This window comes from Centroberyx affinis, unplaced genomic scaffold, assembly GCF_046629955.1.
Source record: "Centroberyx affinis isolate AG114_WGS23_722 - 3 ecotype Tasmania unplaced genomic scaffold, CSIRO-AGI_Caff_v1 ptg001446l_1, whole genome shotgun sequence".
NCBI classification, from domain to species: domain Eukaryota; kingdom Metazoa; phylum Chordata; class Actinopteri; order Beryciformes; family Berycidae; genus Centroberyx; species Centroberyx affinis.
This window is the reverse complement of record NW_027279920.1, coordinates 123345-143782: the sequence shown is the minus strand read 5'-3', so window position 1 is coordinate 143782 and position 20438 is coordinate 123345. Positions and strand designations below refer to the sequence as shown.

The window sequence follows — 20438 nt, the reverse complement described above, 5'->3', positions numbered from 1 at the left end:
GTTCCTAATGCTCAGCCCTTTGTAGGGTGTTTCCCCTGTATTTCATTTAAGCGCCAATAGGGGGCACTGTGACTGTGTGTGTGTGTGTGTGTGTGTGTTTTAATGAATGTGTGGGGCTGTGGCAGGCAGTGAGGCTGTGTCCTAGTTTTCCTTGCCTGCGAGCTGCACGATTCCTGGGCCCCTGCCAACTCTGGGCCGAGGTTACATAAGAACCAGGCTTTTTTTCCTGGAACGCAGCCCCTCCGCTGATGTGTGACCTTCAGCAGTAATTGCCAATAAAAGTGTGGAGGAGCTGTTTACCCACACTGCCTTTGTGTGTGAGTGTGTGCGTCTGTGCACGCGTGTGTATAAAGGGCAAGTTGTGGGGGAGTATAGGGGCTGTTTGCATGAGAAAACGAGAGAGAGAGAAAACGAGAGAGAGAGATGGGAGGGTTCCCTATACACACCTGCTAAGTGTTGTATCTCTGACTGCCTCCCCATAAAGACCAGCTCTGATGTAACAGTGGCAGCGGGGAGGAAATAGGCTTGCCCACTCACCCATTCCTCTCCAACTCTGCCAATCTCTGTTTTCTTGTCACCTCTTTCTTTCTGTTGGTCCTGTTAAATCATTGTGACATAATTCCTCAACTATTTTTTCTTTCCCTCTGCTCCTTCCGCTCACTCCCTTTCTCACACAAGGGCACACCCACTTTGTGCAAACTTAATGAAGTTGGCAGTGAGTGTTTGTGTTTGTTTGGTGCGATATGGAGGCTCCCCACACAGTGCCTTGTTGGATCATGTCTCCTTTATTGCCCTATGAATAAAGTGCAATAGCATGGTATAAATGATTGAAGTGAAACAGGATGAGTATGTGAGTTTGTGTAGCAAGAAATATAGGTTAAATTGATTAACATGACATTTGACCATGAAGCATGTTTACAGTATTCTGCACAACAGGTATTGACTTGTCATTTTTTGACGCAGGGGTTGCAAAATATGTATTTTTGAACCCATGGTCATGTACTGTACAGCTATTCCCCATAGCTAAATGTCAGTGAGGTGTTTTGTGAGCAAATGTCATTGCTCTTTGGCTGTCAGTGTTGTGTAAGTGCCAGAGGAGTTCACTATACACAGTGTTGGGCTTTTACTCTCTTTTAGCCTCCCCTCTCCACCTGGCCTCAGCTGTGTGGAGTCTAGTCAATGCAGTTATGCAAGACCTAGCTGACCATGTTGGAAGTCATGTCTCATCACTGAGAAAGTAATTTTCATTTTTTTCTTGTCATATTCTAGATTGTAAGAGAGCATCTGGGTCTCTCTTTGATTTACTCAGCACGTTTTCTCCAACACTAACATTGGTCCTCAACCCACTGTGGTCAAGATGGAATTCCTTTGACAGGTCTGCTAGAATTAGGTCGGCTGCAATGAAAATGACAGCGCACACAATTTCGTCTCCTTTACTGTTTTAGGAGCCTACACACAACAGGCAGTCCAGTGGTAAACCCCGGTATCCATGTCATTTGCCGCTGGTTTAAACATGACTCAGTCGACGCCTGCAAAAACACAAACACATGTACATTTGCACACATGCTGAAAAACACCTAAAGGCAGAATGCTTCCTCTGTGTGTGAGCGTGTGTATGTGTGTGTATTTCCTCTGTTGTTGAACTGAGAAGTGCGAGCCTGATCAGGGGCTTGCCACGGGGAGATTCCAGCTTGGTGGAACTCACTGTGGTCGGGGCGGATGTGGCAACTGTGAGGGGTTACTCTGCGGTGGCTGTGGTCAGACCGGGGGCGATTAGCTGCACATATCTGCTCTGATCAGCACCCTTTGTAATGCCTGCTGTCTGGGTTTGATGTGGTGACAGCGAGGCAGCGTCCTCCACAAGCCTGAGTGCAGCGCTGAGCCCAGAGGCCCTCTGACCTGCTGCTGAACTCTGCTCCCCCACCTCATGGCTTGTGATCCATCATATGTACAGCACAAGCATCTCATGTGTTATGCATCCTTACTACAAGTACATACCAGCATCTCTATACAATACCTGCTGCAGAGATGGATAAACCTTGGTAGCGTATTTGGTGAGAGCAGCAACACTATATGACAAAAGTCGCATAGTCTGCCATTCCTAAAACACACCTTCTGAACATAGATACATAGATCACACAATGCCTGCATAACCTGCAATATACTACTGGCCTTGGTTGAGAGAGGCTAGTTTAATTGATGCTGGGGTAGCATGTAATTTTTCTCTGTTGGTGTGTTTGTCATTCTTTCTCTCTCTCCCTCTCTCCCTCGCTCTCTCTCTCTCTGTGTTTTTGGTGACAGATGGGCACTGTAAGCAGCTCTGTGTCACTGGTTTAGTGGCCTGGTTCCTTATGAGAATGATTATGTAACCCTAACCTCCATCACCCCTCTCCTCTCCCCTCCCCTCCCCCTCCCCTGCTTGTGTGTCTTTTTATGTAACAATTTATTTGGAGCATCGCCTTTCACTAGGCCCTTTTCCCTTTGGTGCACACATACTGTAGATACAGGTGGTGAATTTTAACTATTGATGCTTTGTAGAAATACTGTAAAACCTGCATACGCATTGTTTGCTGGAGCCATCAAGGAAGTCAGAAAGCAAGCATGGGAAAACAACAGAAGAGATGTATTTTATTAATTTGTCTAACATGTGACTATTGTGCTTTGCTGAGAAAACCTTTTCTGACAAAACTCTTTGGACAAAGTGAGTGTTTCTCACTTCTCATCCCCGACTTTAAGTTTTTATTTAATAGTCAACACTGTGTACACCTCCCCTCTCAGCTCTCCAAACCCTCCATAACCATAATATGATCCTGGTCTCTAACGTAGAATCAAAAGCAAGGCAACTCACACACAGTAGACCTTTGCATGGCCACTTACAGCATAATGAATGATACATCATCTGGTTATTAACCCTGTGATTGTTGATATTGGCCTTTCCTTACTGCATGAATACTAACCCTGTGTTTGTGTGTGTTGGACTGCTGTGCTTACTCACCCCACTGCACCCAGGAGCTGGATCTGAACCAGCCTGAGAAGCTGCTGGAGGACCAGAAGAGGGTAGGTACTAAAGTTGACCGCATGGCAGCTCAACCCAAAACTCCAACACTGCAGGGATTATTTTTGGTGAGATTAGGTTTTAGACACACAGCTGTCTTCATTTCTAATGAAAAATTACTCTTTTGTTACCTTTTTCCTGCTTTGTATTCTGATCACTTCCCTTCCCCACACTACTACAAGCCCTAAGCACCTCATCGCTTTGTTCTCAAAACCAATAAAGCGTTTCACACTAATTGTTGTGTAATTGGGGGAAAAGGATGACCAGTTAATTGCTTTTATGCCATAGATTTCCTTCTATTTCCCTTCTCTAATGTTGTATACGGCAATATGGTGATGTTACAGAATCCCAGGTATGTCAGTAATAGAGGATGGCTCCGATATGGATCTTCCACAATATTCATACTGGTTAGAGTTCATCAATACATAATTATTGTCTGCAAGAGGAGGACATAATTTCATAAGCAGGTATTCTCAACAGCTGTTTTTCTGTTGCATGTGGTTAAATGTGCCAACAAGCAGTCCTTATCATCAACTATCATTCACAGACCTCTGAAAGTGTAAGTCTATCTTGAATTTTGAGTTAATTCTCTACCTCTAAACCTTATTTGTTGAAAGCCAATTTGTCCATTTGTCCCTCTCCACCAAACACTAGCAATCTGTTGGATTTGCAAATTAGTTTAACAAATTGAATTATTTTAAACACTGATAAAATGCTGTTGTATTGCCAACAATGCCTCTACATAGTCCCCTTCCCACCTTCTGTCACCCAAACCCTATGGTGCTGGTTCTGTTTGGTAAGGTCAGAAGTAGGCAGAAGTTGAAGGCAGAAGTTCCAGTTTCATGTTTTTAGCAAGCTCACGATACTTGACGCTTGACGTGACTCATGACTCTCCATGAAAGATTAAAAAGAGAAATATTTAATCCTTTATTCACTTGTCTACCATTACCAACACTACTTGATAGTACTTACAACCTCGTCACAGTACAATGATCTCCAAGGAGATCATTGGTGGAACAAGTCAAGGATTTCATTTTCTTAGCGTGATTGATCGTGTTGTGCCATTGATTTTTTTTTTTTGTTACACACAATGCATACAATTGATTCACTTCCTGCCAATGAAAGGTGAGAGTGACATATTTCATATCTCCTAGATAAGCCAATCACGACCTCCAGAGCATAACCATGGCAGCAGAATTTATATAATGCCACTGTCATTTATCAAGGACCACCCACAGTTGACAATGATCTGCACATATTCACACACACATACACAAAACCCTTCTCTTTCCGCTTCGCTATTCCCCATGGGAGGTCTGTCAGGTAGCTATTGGCTGTGGTTGCCATAACAACAGCAAAGTCGTGCTGCTGACTGCTTGACAGTGGATGAGTCGCGACGTGGGAGGGTTGGTCCCAGGTCGGTGTGTGTGAAAACCAGGACCCTACGTTGTCACTGCACAGGGTCACTGTTGCTGACGATAACCATAACAAGCTTGGGTGGGTGGATGGTGACTGCTGTAAACTTGGGTTTTGTCTGCAGGTTAAACAATCTTTTGCTTAGAAATTTGGGTTGAATGAATCCTTGAAAGTGAGTAAAATTGTTTATATGAATGGGTGGATCCATTGCTCCGAAACAATGCATTATAATGTGTAGCCCTACTGGTAGGTGAGCTGTCATTTCTCAGTTCAGGTGTGTTCCAGTGGCTCTATCACATGTAAACTGCAGGACATATTGATGGAACATGCGGCACATTACCTCTGTGTTGTACTCGTCTCAACTCTCCTTGTCTCTGACATCATATCGTTAAGACCTTGCCTTTCCTTCCCCCTTGTAGGGTGAGGCACTGAGGCAGATTCTGGTGAACCGTTACTATGGCAACTTCCATCGGAGTGGTGGGCGGAGAGACAGCCTGACGGCATTTACCAATGGCCCCCTCAGTCCAGTAGGACCCAGCAAAAACCAATCAGGTGAGAAGACATGACTGTCGTCAAATAGAGACTTACTCATCTCTGTGTAAACACTGACACTGAGCATAGAAGAGATTTGTTAATATGATTAATAAGCGTACATTAGGCCAATCAAGCCACTATTGCTGATGACAACATCGCTTATTGAGCTGATCTTATGTTGAAATGGGACTGAAACCACCTGCCAAAGAGAAGCATGACTTTGGTATCAGTGATGAATACAACAACTGCCAAGGTGCAAAGTCCAGCTAAAACTGCTCCTTTTGGTTAGGGGAAGTCCTTCTATAGCATGGTCCTCCCAACATCTTATATAAGAATGGAGCTCTATCTGTCTGGCCCTGAGCTGGCTATCAGGTCCAGGGTTGAGCTGTGAGCTGCCCTTTGAGCACACAAAGCACAACACTCTTATCACCACCTGATAACACAGTCATTCTGTTACTATCTGTAGTCAAAATACTGAAGCGTCACATCTCTACTCACAGCTTCTCCTTCTATGTGAGTTATTTGTTCTGGGCTCTTAACTAGAACATAAGAGTCGACGCTCTATTAGCATATAGCTATTGGAGGACATATTGGTGCCAACAGTATGTGTTGAGAGCCTGTTTAAATGTATAAATTCAGTGCTAACATATTGACCTAGTAACCAGAATGCATATGGACTGTTGTGTTATATGACACAGATAGCAGTGTTTTCGCATGCAGTGTGAAATGTTGGTGACATGTATATATCCATAATGCAGCACTATGATGTACATAATTATGATAAATAGCCCAAGTGTTGATATTCATGACAGCATGCTGTTTGAACAGTTAGCAGTACTTTAGCTCTTCTGGAAGACAGAGAGAAAAATACCCTGGTTCCTGGTTCACCATCTCTCCCATGTGCACCAAAATGCTGGCAAACTTCCAGACCACAGGAAGTTTACCCCTCCCCTGTGTGATCCACTTTTCACTGTTGCTAGGTGACAGGCTGCTACTTCCTGTGAAAACAGCCTTGCACCTGTTGCAGAAACAAGAGCCAAGCTGAGAATTCCATATGTAGCCTGAGGTTGGGGCCTTAGGGGGGAATGTGCAGGCAATCAAAGTACAGTGAATAGCACCAATGTACTATAGCACTGGATTAATAACAGGTTGACATCATAGTAGTATATGTAACTTACAGGTGGTAGATAAATCGTTCAGCACTTTGTATTTGCCAGGTAATATGTGCTGTACGTTGAAGTGACTGATTGAATGTGAGGGGTGTGATGAGTGAGGGATAGGGCCTTTAACAGGTAAAGAACTATATATTAAAGACTATCTTTATTTTTCTCTTGTCTGATTTAAAATCACGTTGTACAATGTTATATCAAATCTCAACATCAAGCATCATAATTCAGTGTATTAAATAGCAAGATCTAACTTTTTCTTCTTTGTGAAACTAAGGCTATCATGTAGAGATATTGCAGTTATTTTCCCAAAAGGGTAAATGAAAATGACTCAAATTGTTTTCTAAGAATTCAAGGCTCAGAAACTTTTCCCTAAACTTGTGACCACATGATTCAATTATGGCCTTCTAACTGTAAAATCGTAGCATCCAATATTTGGAATCTTTTTGTGTGCATGGTAATGAAACCTGGTACGTCAGCACAGTGAGCCCAGAGAGAGGGCTTACTTCTTTTTTTTTTGTTGAGGCAACAATAGGCAAGGAAATGGGGATGATCTCCAGTCACCTCTGTTTTCATCTACAGTATGTGAAGTTTAAGAAAGCTAAAACAAGGTAAAATGAGAGGTCATTTTCCCCCAACAATATCAAATACATGCATATTGGAAATTCAAAGGGCTATTACTAAAATAAGACCAATATGTTTTTTTTCCACATACAAAGCATGGCTGGCTACAATCTTTGTATCTTCACCAGCTCCTTAAACACCCTGTCACCATGTATTCTATCACCTCAACAGGTACATATCACCTGTTAAATACCTGCAAATTACTTAATTTACCTTTTACTTCTTACCCAGTACTTCAACAAGACTGTGTATTAAAATACACACAATATTATATTTATTCTGATTTTAGCTTTTTACCTCTGCCAACAGAGTTGGGTGGGGGTTATGTTTTTGCCCCATTCCGTGTGTTTGTTTTTCTATTAGCAGGATATCTCAAAAAGTTATCGAGGGATTTGCACAAAACTTGGAAAGATTGGTCACGGGGCAAGGAAGAACTGATTAACTTGTCATATCAATTGGGAAAAGGGGGCATGGTGGTGGGCATGGCTTCTCGCAAAAAGGCATATAATGTCATAACGGATTTGTGTAACACCATCAAACTTTGTAGCCTATATCAGCAGACATAAAAAGGGGAAACCCTCCCAATCAAACAACATGGGGGCACTGGAGAGCTCATTTCCAGTTTAGACATAAACACCCTGCTAATTTTTCCAAAATTTGGTACAGTAGTAGAAGGGCAGCCCTAATTGCCACTGAACAAATATAGAGCTGATTGGCCATGTGGTGTTGCGATAATTGGCTAAAATGCTTAAAAGTGGCTAGAATTTGAACAGGCAGATCTCATGTCCCATTTCAGGTACAGGGACATGGGAGAAATTGTTAACTTTCGGTGAAAATCCGACATGTGGAATTGGCACATCTTGACAATTGCATAGTGTTAGCGGAGGTATGCGCTCTACTGAATGCCATCTAGCTTGTAAATGCAAGGTTTGTTGCCATTGAAAATGTATTTGAACTTAACTGTATATATGACATGACTGAAAGGGATCTTTTAAGTGTCTTTAATCTCTATTAGCCTCAAGAACTACAAGAGCCACATACCTGATCCTGATCCAGACCTTTAACCCCTTAGCCCTGGCTCCTGTCCCTCTGTTTCTGTCTTGCAGGACTAGGGGGCCCTGGGGCCCTGAGTCGAGGGGAAATGAGCCTGGCAGAGGTACAGTGCCACCTGGACAAAGAGGGAGCCTCTGACCTGGTCATCGACCTCATCATGAACACCACCAGCGACCGAGTCTTCCAAGAAAGCATTCTCTTAGCTATTGCACTGCTGGAGGGCGGAAACACCACCATCCAGGTCAGTCAAACCCAACTGTCCACCATACTAATATGGATGCTGGAAATTGAATGAATCGTCTTTTGTCTGCCGTCTGCTGACACTCAAAAAATGTCATTGTTTATGTACTCAACTGCTACAATGTGGCTGTAAAAGTCTGTGGACCTGCTATCCATGATGCTGTGACCAATAGGAGCTCTATTCTATTCTGATCCCACATTGCAGCGGTATAGAAGCTCTGCCACCATGATTGGTGAATAGAGCACACATTTTGTCGTGGATGGAAGGGTCCTAGAGGCCATACAGTATGTGGGTCAATGTGCCACCATAGCTGCACCATTATATAACGACTGCAGATCCCTTCCCCCTCATATCCACCACTATGGATTCAGTTCAAAGGCCAGGCTAACTGCTAATGGTGCCTCTGGCAACTAGCATGATGTCAGCAGTTTGTAGAGCAATTATAATATTAAAAAATATTTTCAATTAGTCAATTTGGATTATATTTTGTGTGCATCAGGCAACATACAGTATATGAATGTTTATTTCCTCTAACCTGCACTACTCCACCCCCTATGACTCTAGCTGTTTGTCTCTATATCTGTCTGTCTGTTGCCCTGTCTGTTGATCTTTCTATCTATCCATCTGTCTGTCCGTCTGTGCGTTGTTGCGTAACTAGGGGGCTTGTATAATCAGATTAGAGTGAGGAAGCCGCTGTAGCGGAGATAATGCTTTGGCTTCCCACGGCTGCTGCAGAGCTACGTCACGTGACCAGTGTTACATAAGGCCTGTGTGAATGAACAATGAGGAATGTCTCAGGCTTCAAAACATTCCAGCCTCTCTCCCGCTCCCTTTGCGTTTTCTTGCTGGCCCAAACTGGGTCATGCTGGGCCTCCGGAACTGGGGCAGTGGGGAGAGAGGGCGGAGGGACGGGGGAACACAGAGGGGATTGAAGAGAAACTGGAGCTCCTCTCACCGTAGCTCTCTAAGTTTGTTCTGAAAGGAGGCTTCTTTACAGGAAAACGTACTCTGTATGCAATGGTCAAAACATTAAGTTTGTGTGAAATACTTGACAATTGCCTAACAAATGTCAAGAATTTAAGAGTGAGTCCTGTCTTTCCAACTGCTTACTGTATTTTTGTATACAGACTGCGAGGTATGATGCTTTACAGGTATAGGCTAAAACCTGAGTACATAAATCAAACATACTTTTTCCGCAAACCTACGAGCGCACTTGTCCTGCATTGATTTTCTTATATCATTGCCGTAAGATACATCTTAGTAACTGTCACTCTCTACCTTCACCACCTAGAAAAGATATAAGACTGTGACCACTGCTCTCTTTCAGAAGGCACACAAAGGATAATATGAGTTGGCTTTTGTCTGCGTCTTCATTTTATTGACATGTCAAGCTGAGCACCTGTTCAGTGTTGGATATCTTGTTCTCACGTAACATAGTTAACTATTTACTCATGACCTACATAGTGCACAGAAATAAACCACACTGAATAACTCATGATTGCATGCACATTCACTCCCTCACACACACTCTTTCTGCTGTCGTGCAAAGACAAGACGGAGTGTCTGTAAGACGGAGTGTCTGTAAGATGGAGTGTCTGAGGAACTAATATTTCAGGCTAATATTATTCAAGTCAATTCATGTTAGTGCTCTCTAGAGTAGCCGGCTGCTAACTAGTCTGCTTTATTTTTGTCACATTCCTGCTTTTCTGCGACAGCTATGGGAGAGCTGTGACAGCTGTAAATTGTGTTGTGACATGGCGACTTGTGACATTTCACTCGTCAGCCATCTGGCATGTAACCTCATGTCATGCTGTTCTGCTTCCTTCCAGGACACATGCACTGCATGCAGAGAAAACGCTGCAGCTTTACAGGTGGCTTGTGCCAGACAGTATTGTTAAACTACAGAATGGACTAGACACACGCTCATTTAGTAAAAAAAAAATAAAAAATGAAGAGATCACAATGGCTGATTGGAGGAAAGGAGTCAGAGGAAAAGAGAAAAGGAACATGGAGGAGAGAAGAACTGCAGTTCCATTTGGTTTGCATGTGGTGCTGCCTGACGTGAGAGGGAGAGGGAGGGAGAGAAGGAAAGGGAGCGCGAGTATAAATAGCTGTTATATAACATCTCTTTGTTGATGCCAAGTGGCGGAACGGAAGGAGAGAAGGGAAAGCGCTGTGACCTTGTTTTTCAGAGCTGTCCGCCCCCACCTCGCCCCACTCCTCTCAGTCTCATTCCACTCAGGGTTTGTCTCCATGGATACAGACAGGCTCTGTGTTTACTCAACACTACAGGGGGCCCCTGAGATGCCCATCCCTCTCTTCTCTTTCTCCTTCATCCTCCTCTGTCGCCATCACTCCATTCTCCACTTGGGCACCATGTGTTACTTCATCCGTAACATCATCTCTCCATCATGCCACTCTTGTCCTTGCTTTTCAAGTGCTATCAAAACACAGATGGCTTCTTGATATGGCAGCACAGATTTTGCACTTGAGTGAGAAAAGGCCAGCACTGAAACACTATGAAGGCATGCAAAGTGGTTAGATATGAAAGTTTAGGTTTTCTATTCTGATTAATTTAGTCAGGATCATCTAGCCACATATAGCTGCAACCTCACAAACACCTCTCAAGAAACCATAAAACGAAAGCTTATTGTACTGTACTTGTTCAGACTTTGTTGTTGTTTCAATGACTCACTCACTCCACTAAGCTCAGCTCAGTTCTTAGAAACAGGGTGTAAGAACTAAGACTCTTTCAGTCTGCTGCTGGTGTCTGACAACTTTCCCCGTTGGTTAAAATACTTCATAGACCTACACATTAATCTCAAACCTCAATCAGTCACACCAGAAACAGACTTATCTTTACCGCAGTGAAATCTAATAGCTCAACTAACCCTGATCCATAAGAAGAAATACCTCTGCCAGCATGGCGCTAGTCCCGCCAGCCCTGCACTGCAAACCCCATTACACAGTGAGATTGAATGCAGTAGCTCTAACAGGGGATATCCTGGGGATGAGAGCTGCAGCATTTATAAAACGATAGGGAGTGGAAAAATGAATGTGATTACATAAGAAGAATAAAGTTGGCTGTCACAGAGTTTGGGAGAGGATACTGTATTGCAGGGCATGTGTGATATGTGGGTGTGTCCTCTCAAAATGGGCATGTGCCTATGCCTGAGACAGCTGTCCTAGTTTTGTGACTGAAGTGTGTGTGTGTGTGTGTGTGTGTGTGTGAGAGAGAGAGAGAGAGAGAGACAGTGGGCGTATTAGTGTATGTGCTCCCGAGCTTGTGTGTGCATGTACTGTATGAGTATGTGTGTGTCTGTGCCTGTGTGTGTTATGTAAGAGGTTCAGCTCTCCAGGGGCGGGAGGGGAGTTTGGGGGGTGGGGGTGGCCAATGGTGAGCGCTGCTGTCTCTGTTTGGATCAGTCTAATCGGTGTGTGTGTTATCCTGGCCCTGGGCCTCATGCTTCACCCTCTCCACCTCGTCTTCCTCAGCCCCCCCCCCCCCCCCCCCCCTGCCGCTGGCCCCAGGCCCCCCACCCACGCTGTAGCTGTCTGATGGAGGACAGTGTTACGTGAGCAGAGAGAGAGAGACAGACAGGCATGACCATTACCAACCCCCCCACCCGCCCCCACCGCTGGCATGCTGCGAGTTGTGAGCTGTGAGTGGGTTGCCAGTGGTGCAGCTAATCCCCCCTCTGCACTATCCACTCTGTCATCATGTTATTTATTGCATGATGGCCTCGCCGGGTAGCTCTCCCTCCCCTCGCTGCTATCTCCTCGTCCCTGACTGTTGGCAGAGTGTGTACGTGCAGGAGGGCTGCTGCTCAGTGGTGGAGGGCCGGGGTGGGGCACAGGGCTTTGGAATCTGCTTGGGGGCACAAGCACACAGTTATGTCATTGTTTCATTGGCTTTGAGAGCTGCTGAGGCCAACGCTGCGTTAGCTGCGCTCTGCGTCGCATTAATAAGCTGCATACACACTGTGTTTGTGTGTTAATGTGTGCTACCGTTTTACCCCGTTGGTTTGCTATTACTTTAAAATTGTGACCTGAATGAAAAGGTGTAGCAGTGTGTTTAACATTTACTTCCAATACATATAAACCTCTTAGTACAAAACACTCCGTTCAGAAAATTTCGTCAGAGAAGAAAAAGAACATAGCTTCCTTTGTCCATTATGCTTTACATTTTTCCTCATGACTATTGCTTATTTGTTCCCTCCACTAGTCCAGTTTTACATCTAACCTGGAAAGACTGCTGGTTATGTAACAAGCTTTCAAAACTGGCCTAGATACTGTCTGATAACATTCTCTCCCTCCCTGTCACTTGCTCTCGTTTCCCCGCTCTCTATCATCTACTTTTTTCTTCTCCTTCATACTCCCCAATTCCCGCTTTGCTGACTGTCTTTCTACTCTAGCCTCCCCCCCCCCAACCATCTCTCTTTCTCTATCTGTGTAAGTAGGCCAGGCTTCTCCCTCTCGTGTCGTTTTTCACCTCAGCAGTGTGGTGAGGCTGGTTCTGCTGGTCGAAGCCTTTCCCTGTAGGCTGTAGCAGATAACAGCTCTTACATAATCAAAACAACAGCCCTGTGGGTTACTGGGACATGGTGCATGCATTGCACTCGCGGGCTAGGAAGTGTTCTAATTCTGCTTGACCCCATTCCGCAGCAATATAGTGTTCATATTGAAACGCTCGCTCCACCGTAAATCATCTTCCTCATCGTCTTTTAATTTGACAGTAAATCCAAACTCTGTTCACTATGGTTATGTAATGCTTTTTGAGTGTCCAGTCAAGACCATTTGGTTTGTATTGAATGATGCTTTCCTTTTTAGTGTTAGCCGAGATAGATGTTAAATAATCATATGATATAACATGAAATTACTGTACTACAATTACTGTAGAATTTGATGTGCTAAATGATACCTACAGTATCTTAGGTCACAGTCTCCCACAGATTACAAATTTAAATGGAGGAATTAGTAAATCAGATGGTAAGGCTGGTCATTTTAGGCCATGCCCATGTTCATTCTTGTGGGTTACTGTTCAAGCATCACCTGTACTGCTCCTACCCCCACTTCACTGCTCTCTGAAAAGATTATCATTTGAATAATATATACTTGCAGGGTGAAATAAACTCTTGATTATGTAATACATGGGTTACTTTGGTCATTCATATTTATACCATTACAAGTGAAACTTGTTCAATTAATGATTTCCTGCAGATATTTCTCAAACATACATTGCCTTTTTCATTAAAGCTTACCATTTTATAATGAGTGTATGACACTGCAATAAGATCAATGATCTCTTTCCACTATTCTTGTCCTGTGCGTCCAGCGTTCATTCTATTGCCGTCTGACAGACGACAAGAAATCTGAGAAGTTCTTCCGGGTCTTCTATGACCGTATGAAGCTGGCCCAGCTGGAGATCAAAGCCACAGTGACGGTCAATACCAGCGACCTGGGCAACAGGAAGAGAGATGATGACACCCAGGACAAAGACATGCCCGTCCGCAAGAAAGGTAAGAGGTCACTCATTGTGATTGACTGCATGGTGTGTCAGGCTGTTAACACCAAAAGATGCTTTGGCGAGCTTTTCATTTGTAACCTAGAGATTTCATGTTAGTTTTCAAATACAGAATAGATACATGATTTCTGATTTAATGGTTATTTGGGATTTGACTGTATCCTTAGTCCTCCTTTTATGCCTATGTTTGTAATAGCCAGAGACTCAGCAGTGGTCATGACAGAGGATGTGAGAGAGCAGCTGCTAGAGGCCTCCTCTGCCACCAAGAAGGCCTTTAACTCTTACCGGCGTGAAGCAGACCCCGAGGACCACTTCTCCTCAGCCGACGGCCAGCCCAGCACTGGGGACAAGAACCAGGATGAGGGGGAGATGAGTTTCATAATCGTCATTATGCAGCCCATCCTCCGCTTCCTCCAGCTACTCTGTGAGAATCATAACCGTGACCTACAGGTGGGTCAGACTGAGCCTGAGACGCTGCTAGTCTCAGTGATATCCATCAATGTGAATCATTAATCATTGTTGTAGTTTGGCAAAGATAATTACTTTCATGTACATGTAAAAATGGCTTTTCTTCTTAATGGCTGCCATTCAGGTATGGTCTTGTCTTAAAGAGTAGTTTGTGCCAAAATGAAAATTCAGCCATTAGCTGCTCACCCCCATCAACCTTCTCCCATACTATTGAAGTGTTTTGGTTGCACTTTGGGTCCAAAAGTCCATTCATTATCTCCTGCATTTTCATCAATGACATTGCTTTGTTTTAGAACACGCCAACAGTCGTGCGCCTGGTAACACGTGGACCGTACTCTGCTCTGGCAGAAGTCGGAAGACTGTTTACAACTGGCCAGTGGAAGTTTTGGTGATGGTGCGTGCTAGCACAGGAGCAAGCTCAGGCTTCTGATGGCTCCGTTAACTTCAATAGTTTTGAAGAAGGTAGAGATGGAACTGTGGGGGCTCACTCACTCTGGTTTTCATACAAACTTCAGTGGAGTTTTGACTGAGGAGTGAGTTACTGACTGAATTTTCATTTTTGGATGAACTATTCTTTTAATCTTGTGTCTTTGCTTTTGGCTTTGATTGGTTGATTAGTCACAGTGTATGTCTGCTGCGACTGCTGCCTCCCTACCTACCCCAACCATTTGTATCTTCTCAGAACTTCCTACGTTGCCAGAACAATAAGAACAACTACAACCTGGTGTGTGAAACTCTGCAATTCTTAGACTGTATCTGTGGCAGCACCACAGGAGGTCTAGGTCTCCTGGGACTGTACATCAATGAGAAGAATGTGGCCCTCATCAACCAAACTGTGGAGAGTCTGACAGAGTACTGCCAAGGGCCCTGCCATGAGAACCAGGTGCCCTAAAGAGACGAAGCCGCGAGTAATGTCACTACTAAGGCGCTATTGGTCCTTCTCAGGCTTATTCCAATCCCTATTCCTTACAGAATTGCATTGCCACTCATGAGTCCAACGGCATCGATATCATTATCGCCCTGATCCTTAATGACATCAACCCACTTGGGAAAAAGCGGATGGACCTGGTGTTAGAGCTCAAGGTGAGTTGACTGGGCTGGTATGTGGAATGGAGGAAACATCTAAACCTTGGCTGATAGGCTAGCGTTGGGTTTGGGTCTGAGTCCACAGTGTGGCTTTGCAACAGTGCGCAGTAGTATCCCTTCACTGCAGGATAGAATATCACAAACAGACTACTGGTGTAAGAGCTGGACATTGATTCATCTCAGCTAAGCTAGCCGTTGTGCATGCGTGCCAAAACAAATATCTGCAGAGTGCATTTTCCCTGAGCACCAGGGATTCTATCTGTTTTCTTTGGAAGAAGAAACTGAAAGGGCTTAAGTTCCTATCTTCTTACTCTCTTTCTACATCCCCCGCCTGCTTTCTCTCTCTTTCACTCTCAGAACAACGCATCCAAGCTGTTGCTCGCCATCATGGAGAGTCGTCACGACAGTGAGAATGCTGAGAGGATCCTGTACAACATGAGGCCTAAGGAGCTAGTGAGGAACTGATGTTTGCAACTCCTCCTTATCTTTTCTTATACAGAACTCAGTACAACTCAAATGCAACAGCTGCCTAGCTGTCTTGATTGTTCAGTAGCTCAACAGTAACACTGAGTAATCTTATCGCATATACTTAATGTCTCCTACACCACATGTCAACATCGAATGAGTTGAAGGTTGTATGTACGTGTGTGTCTGTCCAGGTGGAGGTGATAAAGAAGGCCTATCTGCAGGGAGAGATAGAGTTTGAGGATACAGAGGAGGAGGAGGATAACGGAGAGGAGGAGGAACATGATGCTGCCTCCCCCAGAAACGTTGGACACAACATCTACATTTTAGCTCACCAGGTAGTATTCATCTTTATGTTTACAACATGTGTTGTACTGTATAATCTCCTGTGGAATGGGCCACCTGCATAGCATGATAAAATGTAAAAAAAAATCATTAATTCATTCATACAGGAAAGGGATGGGACACACACATCACCCATGAGCTTACTTACTCCTTTGCTCTGTGTTTCTCATACAGTTGGCGCGGCATAATAAGGAGCTGTCGATGATGTTAAAGCCAGGAGGGGCCAGTGGAGAGGGAGATGAGGCCTTGGAGTTCTATGCCAAACACACTGCTCAGATAGAGGTCACAACACTTTGTTGTAAACACACAACACTTATATTACTTAACACAAAATATTACCACAGTACATCGCACCTGCTGCCTGCTACTTGAACCCTTTTTTAGGATAATTTCACAGGAAAAATACAGTTTATTGTGTATTTGCAAAGAAGTCAATTTTGTTTTGTTATACCCCTGCCCCAAAACACACCCAGACACACACACATACACACACGACGGGACCTTTGACTTTGACTTATGAGGGGACCAAGGTATTTGACTGTATGTCTCTCCATTCAGATTGTGCGTCAGGACCGCACCATGGAGGAGATAGTGTTCCCTGTTCCCAACATCTGTGAGTTCCTGACCTCAGAGTCCAAGCTGCGAGTCTACTACACCACAGAGAGAGACGAGCAGGGCAGCAAGATCAACGACTTCTTCCTACGAGCAGAGGACCTCTTCAATGAGATGAACTGGCAGAAGAAACTCAGAGGTAAAGTCAACAGATAGCATGTGTCATATGTGTACTATTCAATTACACATTGCAAATATTGATGTGATGATTGTCCCAAGCTTGACAGCAGGGCTAGAATTATCAGAGCCAATGTCACCCTGTGTGCTTGTGCTTGTGCTTGTGCTTGTGCTTGTGAGTGTGTGTGTGTGTGTGTGTGTGTGTGTGTGTGTTTCCATTGTCTGAGAGCAGACAGGGGCTTTCCACATCATCTGAGCCGTGAAACATCTGTAACCTTATGAATCACAACTGAGAACTTGCTTACACACACACACACACACGCACACGCACACAGACACACAGACACACACACAATCACACTTCTAATCCACATACAAGAGTGCATACCTACACAAAGCCATATTTTGTCTCTTGTTCAGAAGAGGGGGCAGACAGAGAAAAGTCCCTGCATCTGTTTCTCCTTTTCCACTAAAAGCCAACTGAAAGAGGCCAGATACCAGAATAGAGTCTATAAAAAGTGACAAGACAGATTGTGTGTCACTTGTGAATTAAAGGTCAAAGTGGCATGTCTGACAGTCGTGGACTGCAAAAACTCTCCATCTTACCAAGTTATTTAATCCCCTATTGCGTCTTTTAAGTGTCATTTTGTTGATACTACTGGAGTGATTTTCATCCTGTCTGTTAGAAATTTCCTGAAACAAGTAAAAGTGCATTGGAAACAAGTGGAATTATCTCTCACCCTACTGGCAGAATTTTTTCAATTGTTTTAAGAGAAATAAGATTTTAAGAGCCTAAATTACATGTTAAGATGGACAGTTTTTGCTGTGTGCTCTTGACATTCACCTCTCTAAACTTTACTTACAATGTCAAGGTTTTACCATATATGCTATTAACACTCTGGGCTGTTTTGCCTTATTTTTTTGCCACACTGTCCTCTTACTGTTGTATGTAAAAGTCATGTTTTTATGAGATTGAGGAGAATTGGGCCATTTGCCTGTTCTTGAATCATGTGACAGAAAACACGGGACACTGTTTTCCTCAAACTAACCCTACAGCTTAGCATAGTCTGCATAGTCTACTATATACACATTGTTTACTGTTCACACATTGAGTATGGAATAGTCAAACTATATGTGGTCTACTTTTGGAAATACAGTATGTGATGATAAGACTTGTCTTTCTGTGACTCTCTCCTCTCTCCCCTCCAGCCCAGCCAGTGTTGTACTGGTGCTCCAGAAACATGTCAGTATGGAGTAACGTTTCCTTCAACCTGGCTGTGCTCATGAACCTTCTGGTCTGCTTCTTCTACCCCTTGGAGGGGGTACATGGAGGTTAGTCACGTGGCAGGTACCCGAGTGTGACCGCAGCCCTGTTAACTTTCACCCTTGACCCTGCTCAAAGCATGTGACTGCTAACATTACTCTGAAACCTCAAACTGCATTCCCAACTTCAAATGCTGCTGCTGATTCTTTCATGTATGTTACTGGTATATGGTATATTTATGCAGGTCCACTCTCTTTCTATATGTACTGTACCTTGCATGCATTCAGGCCTTTGTCTTAGGCCTGAGCCTTAAGAAACATGGGTCAAAGGAAGGTTAAGCGCGGCACGATGCAAAACAGGAAGGACAAGGGGATGGGTCACATGTTTCTCTGCTGCAATCTGCTCCTATTGCATTGTACAACATTTACTGACACTGCCTGGGATGAATGGACATGAATGGCATAGATGTCAGGGGACCTTTTAAAATGATAATATATAATATATGCAATAGAAGTCGCAGTGCCAAGTGCCATGAACCTCATTGCCACACAATCTCACCCGTTTTAGGTTTTACCCATTTTACATTTTGGATCGTTTTCCATTATTTCTTTTGACATGCTATAAGTGAAAAGAACTCAAAAGAAAGGAAAGTCGCATGGTGCAAACACCCAAAAAGATAACTTAGACTGAAAAGGTGATACACAATCCTTTGCCCGGCCATCAGAGTTATATTGCCCCACTGATCTCCTTTCCCACGATGGTCGGTCCTGACCAGGATTAGGAACAAGACCTGAGAAGCCCTCTGCCCCTGTTTTTTTTAAATACACCCACACACACATTAAATGCCTCAGCACTTGGGCTCTAATCTTGAGCTCATACTTGGCATACTATAGAGACCACAGAGGAGAACTCTGAGCAATTTAATTTCCCATAGATTTCATTATGTTTATTCAGCAATATCTGGAGAATTTCAGCCATTTCATTTCGCTGTATTAAACAGTGCAGCGAACGCTCTCCTCAGTGAAAAATCGCTGTGCAGCACGAGTAAGGGCTACCCGTATTTCCCCATCTGCACTGGAGCTTGGTCTGTGTGCAAGGCGAGATCACGTGAGACACAAATGTACCTTTGGCCTGCTTAAACAGGCATTTTTATGGCCTTGGGCCCCTGCCTTGTCTCTCTCTCTCTCTCTCACACACACATACACACATGCACGTACACACACACACACACACACACACACACACACACACACACACACACACACATACACCCTCTCCTCCCACTCTCCTCCCTCCTTTGCTTAGGGCTGTGGAATGAGGGTTATAAGAGCAGCAGATCTAGGTCAGTATGTTCTGCCTGCATGCATGACTGACTGCCTTCTGATGGTCAGTGCCACACACGCATGACACATGTACACACAGATCAGTACATGTATGCTGCTGCACAAGAGCTTTTGCTCTAGCATGTTGATTTCATAGAGGCCTCTCATGTTTGCACACAGACACTCACATGCATGCACATTCAAATGAAGTGTTAGGGGCATACTGAGCTTGTGGGTGCACTTAATCACCCCGCTTTTCTGTCGGCTGCAGCACTGTTGCCCCCAGCTCATTCCTCATGAATCTTTCAGCTGAGGTATTTTTAGAGATGGCTGTTATGTAAGTGGCACCTGTCATGTGATCTCCACAGGAATTGGGAGGGAGGGAGGACTAGAGGAAGGGAAGGAGGCAGGGAGAGGCAAGGTGGGAGGAAAGGAGGGAGGGCTCCCTCATCTGCAGTAGTAGCTGCTGCCATCTCATCCATCTCAACTCTCTCCATGTCTTAATCCTTGCAGTGCTACCCCATATTCCCCAATGCTTTCTCTTTTGTCATCCTTTTTCTCTATCTACCTTTTTATTGTTGTGCTCCACCTCTCTCACATACTCCTCTATTTTTCTTTTGTCCTTTTTCCTGTTCTCCTTTGTTGTTTTTTTGTCCAGTGCTCATGCACATGCACACACACACACACACACACACACACACACACACACACACACACACACACAGTATAAGCACACACGATAGCCCCGTGTTTAAGGAAAGGGGCTGGTTACGGAGGCAGCAGGCTGCGTGTGGCCTTGTTTTTAGGCGGGTCAAACCTGGTTGAGGGTTTTAGCCTGAGTGACACTTTGCCACATGAAACCCCTGACTAGGATGCTAATCCTGGATTTACCCTGGGATCAAGAGAAGCATCAGGTAGGCTCTCACTGAAGCTTAGCACACACACACATGCACATAAAAAAGTATGTCATACTTTTGGACGTTATGTAACTGGCTCTCTTTGAGTTCAAAGTCTCACTAATGAAGGCCCTAGGCCTGCCTGCTAGGCAGAACTTGGTAGAGGCTTGTTAAAAACCTGTTGATCCAGACGAGGCCTGATTTAAGCTGGAAACTGCACTGTCATCCTCTCAACATGGTGCTTTCATTT

At 44.2% G+C, this 20438-nt stretch overlaps 1 protein-coding gene across 1 annotated transcript in view; it reads left to right on the top strand.

Annotated features, from left to right (window-relative positions):
- The window catches only part of LOC139650144 (inositol 1,4,5-trisphosphate-gated calcium channel ITPR1-like), a gene marked incomplete at its 5' end in the record, with an annotated part of 46392 nt that overhangs the window by 15594 nt on the left and 10360 nt on the right, over positions 1 to 20438 (top strand). Inside the window, 12 exons of the mRNA XM_071526710.1 lie at positions 3010 to 3057; positions 4891 to 5023; positions 7902 to 8089; positions 13425 to 13608; positions 13810 to 14063; positions 14764 to 14964; positions 15054 to 15164; positions 15525 to 15620; positions 15827 to 15970; positions 16152 to 16259; positions 16536 to 16728; positions 17916 to 18038. Of these exons, the coding sequence (XP_071382811.1) occupies positions 3010 to 3057; positions 4891 to 5023; positions 7902 to 8089; positions 13425 to 13608; positions 13810 to 14063; positions 14764 to 14964; positions 15054 to 15164; positions 15525 to 15620; positions 15827 to 15970; positions 16152 to 16259; positions 16536 to 16728; positions 17916 to 18038 (1783 nt within the window). The remainder of the gene's footprint in view (positions 1 to 3009; positions 3058 to 4890; positions 5024 to 7901; positions 8090 to 13424; positions 13609 to 13809; positions 14064 to 14763; positions 14965 to 15053; positions 15165 to 15524; positions 15621 to 15826; positions 15971 to 16151; positions 16260 to 16535; positions 16729 to 17915; positions 18039 to 20438) is intronic.